Here is an 8,042-nt window from a genome sequence, read left to right as displayed (position 1 = left end):
GAGGACCTGATGCCAGGGGCTTAAGTGGAGAGCAAATGTTTTAAGAATGATGAGGGCAATGAATGTACAAATGTGCTTTACACAAAGAGTTGTATGAGCCCCTAATAAAACAATTTTTAAAAAAAGAATGCAGCATCAGGATTGGAGAAAGGCTTATTAAGAACCTTCAATAAACAGATGACACAATCTTGCTTGCTGAAAGTGAGGATTTGAAACACTCGCTGCTGAATATCAAGAATTGCAGATTTCATATTGATTACAACTCAATGTAAAGAAAACCAAAATCTAAACTGGACCAATAAGTAACATTATGATAAATAGAGAAAAGATTTCATCTTGTGTGGATCCAGTCAATGCTCATGGAAGCAGTAGTCAAGAGATTAAATATTATCTTGGATAAATCTGTGGCACCAGAACTCTTTAAAGTGTTGAAAAGCAAATATGCTACTTTGAGAACTACGGTCTTATATACTTCAGACATGTTACCAGAAGAGGCAACCCTTGGAAAAGGACATCATGCTTGATAATTTGGAGGGCCAGCGAAAAAGAGGAAAACCCTGAATGGGAGAGATGGATCAACACAGTAGATGCAACAATGGGATCAAACATGAGAACGGTTTTGAGGATGGTGCAGGATTGGGTAGTGTTTTCTTCTGTTGTGCAGTGTGGCTGAGTCAGAGCCAATCTGATCACATCTAACAACAGCATATGAAATAATAGGTCTCTCAAATAATGTCAATTCTAACACTGTGATTCTGTGTCTTCTCCTGGTTGGGCACCGGCCCGCAAAGCTAAGGAGCTTACTACAGAAATCAAGCACTCTATATATCTGTCTCCATCAGGTAATGGTCTCTCAGATGAGACTGGGAAACTTCACTTCATTTAACAACTTAGGCCACAGTCAAGGTGGCCAACCTGCATGACAAGAAGAGTACCTCCTTGGGACCACAGAGACCCCAGCAAATGACAGCCTGAGCCCGAGCTGCTCTGTCCTGTGTCTTTCCCCACCTCTACCTTTCATAAATGGTCTCCAGGTAGAAGAGCCATATGCATGTCCACCTCATTCCCTCTTTCCACGCTCACTGACTTCGTCACACGCTTCAGTAGATGAAGCCTCAAGGAGAGCACACTCACGCCCACACACCTCCTTTTCCTTTCCCTCCTGCCTTTGTCCATCGTAATTTGGCTTGAACCACTTGCTCCCTCGCTGACTGCCACTACTTGTCTCCTGATTGGCCTGGGTGGAGTTCACTGTTCTTCATACATCCTTGGTGAGTGAGGCAGACAGGGGCACAGGCTTCTGGCTATGGCAACTAGGACCGCAAATCTTACTCTGGCTCCCACCTCCCTAGCACAAGCAGGAAGAGAGGATTTGACTAGGGAAGAGTGGAGACAAAGAAAAGGCTGACGTGGAAATTATTAGAATGACATAAAGAACATTTTTACTACAATTCATATTACTTAGTAAGAATGAAAGATATCTAAAGAATAAAATGAAATATATTTTTGAAGATATATTTGTATATATATTCTCCAAATATGCAACCAACATGTGGAAGGGTCAAGCTGATTCAACTCATGACAAAAGAATGGTTGTTAAATATTATGAATATTACCCGTGCACAGATTGAAATTTTAAAAGCTGAAAAAGGCCATCCCAACCAAACCAACTGCCAAAGAGTCAGTTCCAACTCCCGGCAAACCAACTCCCATAAGGGTTTGAGGTAATAAATTTTTGTGGGAAAAGATAGCCTTATCTTTCTCCTGCAGAGTGGCTGGTGGGTTTGAACCACCAACTTTGCAGTTGTTAGTCTAATGCTTACCTGACAGCGCAATAGTAATATCTAATGTAATGCTGCTATTTAAAAGAAAAGGAAAATGAAGACTGGAAAGGGTAAATAAATTAACAGGGGTAATATAGCTGGTTAATGTTAGCACTGTGGTTCAATCTATGTAGCTTTCTTATTTCCGACCCTGAGACTTTAGAAATGGTGCACCGATATTATAAAAAATTAGATTCCAGAAATCCCTGTGTGTCTTTGAAATGCATTGTATGAACTCGCCTTTCCTACAGTCACATTCTCAACATCATGTCCTCATTGAGCTCATAGGAAAATGTGGTGCTTCTCCAGCATAGATGAGCTAGAGAAGTGCACGAGGTCAGCATAGATGAGCTAGAGAAGTGCACGAGGCGCCTACAACCTTGCTGTGCTCTGCAATGTGGGACAAGGTATGGGAGAGGAGATAACCACACGAGATTAGAAAGAGCTACAGATAATTTACATGCAATTGAGTTTAGTACATACATAATAGGAATTTAATGTGCTCACTTATAATAATGCTAACGGATTAAGGAAGTTAGCTTAAACAAGCACCTCACTACAATGTATTTTTAAAACTCAGGTTAAGTAAACAGATGGTTTATTTTAGTAGAAAAAGAGCACCTAAGTAATAAAATGCTAAATACTTATTTGTGCTCAAATTCAAGCTCAATTAGACACTTATGACAGAAAATATTTACTATTGTTCTTATATTTTGTCACATTTGGAAGAACCCAATGTGTAGCTAGAGAACAAATAACTTGTACAGGTCATGGATGTTTGTTTATTCCATCCCCTTTTCAAGGTAATGTTCAAGTTATTTTTCTGGTGTTGTTCAAATAAGCAGTCAGCTTCATAGTAATAAAATGTCACTTGAACAGCTAACAAAAGATATGTGAACACAAATTCTATAAATATGTCCATCACTCACCTGCTTTAAGGCCAAGTTACCGATTATTAGGTTCCACTTTTCAATGGGTGAGTCCATCTTCCCAACATTTACCTGTTATTGAACATATTTTCATACATCACTGCATAATCTATATTGTCTGCTCTCTTAAAATATTTTATCATGTCGTAAAACCAAAGACAATTCTTTCAGATATTCAGTGAGTTTACATTGTACTTCTTAAAAAGAAAAAAAAAATCCTGTAATCACTACCAGTCCTGTATTTAACATTCATTCTCTCTGAGATGTTTAGGATTCTTTTTAAAACTTAATTAACCAGCTCACAAAAACTAATGAAACCAGTTGGCACTATTCACCTGCCTACACTGACATTATTTTACATCTAAAAATGTCAGGTATCATTCTACTATGCCAAGTTTTATGTACTGAGGAGCAATATAAAAACATAATTCTATGCTGCTAGCATTTAATCCTACATCATGAAACTAATGTAATCTGAAGATTTCTTGACACCCCCCCAAAAGAAAAACATGAACACAAAAACAAATCATCCATATGTACAAAATTTATATTGGAGTCATGATTAAAACTGGTTACACAGAGCCTGGATCATCCCAGTGCACTCTGGCTAGCAATTACATTCAGTGTAGATATGAATTTTGCATATATACTTCACTATTAGAATGTAAACATCATTCTGTTCATTAGAAGATGACACTAAGATAAATTATACTTCCAAACCACTTAGTTTTCAAATAATGTCTATCAAAATCTGCCGGATTTTTCTAATGCAGTCATTCTGGAGAGCAACGAGTAGTCACTATTAAAAAATACTATCCTTGAACTAGATTGTAATCATTTATCAGATGCTTGGTCACAAAGATTTTCAAATGTTAAAAAAACAAAAAGCAAAACCTCAGGTGAATGGGTAAAGTGAAAAACATATGGGTTGGTGCAACAATCAAGTGCTCCGTTGCTAACCTAAAGGTAGATGGTTCAAACTTAGCAGCTGCTTGCAGAAGAATCTGCTGATCTGCTCCCTACAAGGCAGTTATTGCCCATCACACTGGCCAGTATGGGTCACAGTGGACTCAATAGCACACAACACTGCAACAACATCTCCAGGAAGTTTTAACCACGGCTTCAGGCTGGCAGGATAAGTACTAGCATCAACAATTCTATCAGTCAATTTGGAAAACATCACGTTCTGTGTAACCTCCCTCTGAACTTTAATCTCAAATATGTGGCAAATGTAAATATTAGAATTTCTCTGGGTTTCAAAATAATTATTCATTCTGCCTTTATTTATATATTTCTTTCCTAAGCATAGGGATCTAAATTATTGAAGAAATTCAGTGTATGTTGTTCTAGTAACCTGGATTGATTCTCAAGTGAGCAATGAGACACAGGCAATGTTAAAAAGTAAACTATCTCCAGTTTAAAGTTGAAGCACCAGGGATGAGAGCAATATAACTTCTAGAGAGATGGCTAAGCAACGGGAAGCAATCTAAAACGGTCGCAGGGACAAGGCTACGATGGACAATGGAGACATAACGTAAATGTGGGGGGGTGCCATCAAGTCGACTTTCAGCTCATACTGGCCCCGAGACGGAGTTGATCTTTCCCCTAGGATTCCCCAGCCCACCATCCTTATGGGAGCAGACTGACAGATCTTTCTGCTATCGAGAGGCTGCGTGAGTGCCCACCACTAACCTGTTGGCTAACAGCTGAGGGCTTAACTCATGGGTCACCTGGGCCCCTTAGGCTTAGGGTCTATGAAAAGATCAAGCTAGATGGGAGTAATGACGTAAATGAGGGCGACATAGATAATATACAACTTTAGATGGTTCACTGGGAAGCAATACCATCAGTCTCTTCTGAGACCTGGTGCTACGATTCCCCAAAATCGCCTTCCCTGGATAGCTGCAGGTGGCAGCCTGTTAGTGAGAGGAATCTGGACAAAGTCTGGAAGGCAGAAGGTAAGCAGGGGCTATTACGTGGGGGAATTCTTGGTGGCCAGACAGTGCTTCTTCAGACTGCTTCTGGGGTCTCTCACCACAGGTGTCTGCTCCCTCGACTTCTCCCACCCAAGAGTATTCCTTAATGACTTTCTGTTTTCCTGATCAAATTAGCCCAGACTAACAGAGGAACCTTATACTCCCATTTAGTCCAACAAATTCAAGTCATCCCTTTTTATAATTGATGTAAGAGCTGGAAGCCTCCAAGATAATAGCAAGTGAAAACAGTGTCTGATGTGCAATGGATTTCAAAAAAATAACTCCATAGGATAACACTGTACAAAGCAAAGACTTTTAGAAATCAAATTAAAAACATTTTTTTAAACCTGAATAAAAATGTAGACCAAAATGAACCTCATTAGAGAGGCTAGGTATGATATGGGCATGCACAGAAGTAAAGGGGAGAGAAATGAAAAACGACCTTTCTTGCCTCCTTCTGAGAAGGTGGGATAAGCACCCCACTATCTAGTAGCCCAAGGTTTTTCAGAAGTTGAGAGGGTGAAGCACAGGTGTTCTGTCTAAAGGCTTTTGACAGTTCTACTTTAGGAGAGGAGGGGATCTGGCAGTGTTCAGCTAGAGAAAGCCAAGTACTCGGAAGGTTATATAGTGCAGCCATGCTCTGATGAAGACCTGCTGTGTAGAAAATACAGCATTTTGACAGAGGCACTAGAAAGGGTATGGCCAGAGACTGAAGATGTGCTATGTTTGGCCAACACCAAACCCAAACCAGACTCACTGCCATTGAGTCCATTCCGGCTCACAGCAACCTTAGAGGACAGAGTATAGCTGCCCTTGTGGATTTCGGAGACTAACTCTTTACAGCAGGGGTCCTCAAACTACGGCCCCGCGGGCCACATGTGGCCTGCCGAGGACATTTATCCGACCCGCCAGGTGTTTTTCCCCCTTTTGTTTTTTTACTTCAAAATAAGATATGTGCAGTGTGCATAGGAATGTGTTCATAGTTTTTCAAAACTATAGTCCAGCCCTCCAACGGGTCTGAGGGACAGTGAACTGGCCCCCTGTTTAAAAAGTTTGAAGACCCCTGCTTTACAAGAACAGGAAACCTCATCTTTCTCCCTCGGAGCAGCTAATGATTTTGAACTGCTGACCTTGTGGTTAGCAGCCCAACAAGTAACACTACACCACCAGGGTTCCTTGGTCAATAATGTGGTTTAAATTTTTAAAAACCTGATTGTTCCTGTTCATTTATTTCATCTAATCCATGAGCCAATTCTGTCTGTTCACTCTTAAAATTAGTTCCCGAATCAAAGTACCTCCCTCCACTAAATTGGTGGCTACATCCCTGATGGACGCCAACATCATCCTCTGGCTTTACTATTGCAAGACACTCAACTGCTCCCCTTGCTTCAGTCCTTGACCCTCTCTAGGCCTCACTCAGCACAATGGCCAGAAAATATCTATGGGTCCCATGACTCCACTATTTTCAACCTTCCACTGCATCCTTTCTCACAGTATGACAGGCAAAGACCTTACAGTAGCTATCAAATGCTCTAAGCCCTGGCAAACTCTCTCGTGACATCTTATGGAATTCCCCCTCTGGTTCCGTCCCAGCTCTATTGGCCTCCACAGCATTCATCTACCACAGTAACTCTCGCACTTTAATGTTATTAGAATTATCTGCTGAGCCATGCTCTCAGTTTTGATTCATTAGCTCTGGCGTGAGGCCCAAGAATTTGCATTGTAAGTTCCCAGGTGCTGGTAACACTGCTCATCAAAAGCTCACGCTCTGAGAACCAACCATTGACCTAACTTCGAGTCCTGCTCTGGGCCTTCCCATGCAGGCTTGAGATACTCAGTGGCTCGGCTTTGGGGTTCCCTGCTCTCACATATGCACCACTAAATAGAAACAGACATTTGAGGAAGCTACTTAATACAAAACACGGCAACAAGAAAAAACTAAATCCACCTTTGTTCCCTCGTAATAGGAACATCTCATCAAATTACTCAAAGTATGTCCTTTACAACAGTCTTTTGAAGGAAACGGCCTCCATCATCCTAGCGGCTCTATGAGTTGGAATACACTCAACAGCAGTGGGTTTTTCTGGCTTGCCTTCACTGCAGCCTACCTCAAAACGGATTCCTCAAAATAGGCCCCAACAGAGTTTATTAGGACTCAGTGACGGTGCAGAACTGCCCTCAGAGAGTTTGCAACACTGTTTTTATGGAAGCTATATTCTTCTCCCATGGAGGGTTCAAAGTGCCAATCTTTTAGTTAGTACTCAAGCACACAACCCCTGGGCAAACAGGACACCAGCTCTAAAGGGACAGGTATGTGTACTCTATTATTTGGATGCAGTCAAATGCTGGACAATGCTCAAGAATGTGGCCATTACAAATGTTTTCTTTGGGATACACTAGCCAAAAAGTTTTGCTTTCCTGGCAAAGTAACCAAGTTGCTTAGATGTTTGTATGCTTAACTATATTTATAAGACCAAAGTTCATTTCCCAACAAATGAAGCTTAAGTCCCATTTTAACTTTTCATTTCAAAACAAATGTTGCTGGTTTTGTTCCTTAACCTCTTCTTTAGCCTCCTCTACTATGAGAAAAGTGTTTCTGCCGGAGTTCTAACTAGGTAATCCATCGGTTCTTTAGAGCATAATGACAGGAGAACAATGGCAACTGTTAAAACTCATTACACCACCGTCCATCTATAGGTCTGCTTGCTGGTGGCATGCCTGTTGTGAAGATGCTGAACACTACTGCCACTGGCTTTTCAAATACCAGTGGGGTCCTCCATGGTGGAGAGGTCTCAGTACAGCTTCCAGACTAACACAGGCTAGGAGGAAAGGCCCAGAGATCTACTTCTGAAAATTAGCCTAAGAACCCTTTATGGATCAAAACAGAACACTGTCTGATTCAATGGTTTCATAGACATCATCAGGAGAAAACAATCAATGGTAAGAGGAAGACATCATATTGAGTGAAGCAGGTGTGAGAGACTTTCAGTAAGATGCACTTCTATACACTGGCACTTGTGAGAATGATGTAGGTAGTGCTTTGTTCTGTTGCACCGGAGTCCTCATGAGCCAGAGGCAACTCAATGGCAGCGAACAACCACCACCTACTTTACAGCAATACCTACCCATTTAAAGGCTCCAGGTACAGGAGGGTCTATATGTTAATAGTGGCTACCCAACGATGAAAAATACAACTTTTCTCTAGCTCCTAAATGCTTCCTCCCCCTCACCCCCAACTATCATGATCCCAATTCTACCTTGGAAGTCTGGCTAGACCAGAGGATGTACACTGGTACAGATAGGAACTGGAAACA

General features: G+C 41.2%; 1 protein-coding gene across 2 annotated transcripts in view; it reads right to left on the bottom strand.

Moving 5' to 3' along the window:
• Positions 1-8,042, bottom strand: part of SLC41A2 (solute carrier family 41 member 2) — a 153,743-nt gene that overhangs the window by 109,853 nt on the left and 35,848 nt on the right. For both annotated transcript variants that reach the window (XM_045292162.1, XM_004700338.4), the window contains exon 4: positions 2,753-2,824. In XM_045292162.1, coding sequence (XP_045148097.1) covers positions 2,753-2,824 — 72 coding nt within the window. The remainder of the gene's footprint in view (positions 1-2,752; positions 2,825-8,042) is intronic.

This window comes from Echinops telfairi, unplaced genomic scaffold, assembly GCF_000313985.2.
Source record: "Echinops telfairi isolate 266 unplaced genomic scaffold, ASM31398v2 ScPeMD7_2;HRSCAF=8, whole genome shotgun sequence".
In the NCBI taxonomy this organism is placed as follows: domain Eukaryota; kingdom Metazoa; phylum Chordata; class Mammalia; order Afrosoricida; family Tenrecidae; genus Echinops; species Echinops telfairi.
This window is presented reverse-complemented; position numbering and strand designations above follow the sequence as displayed.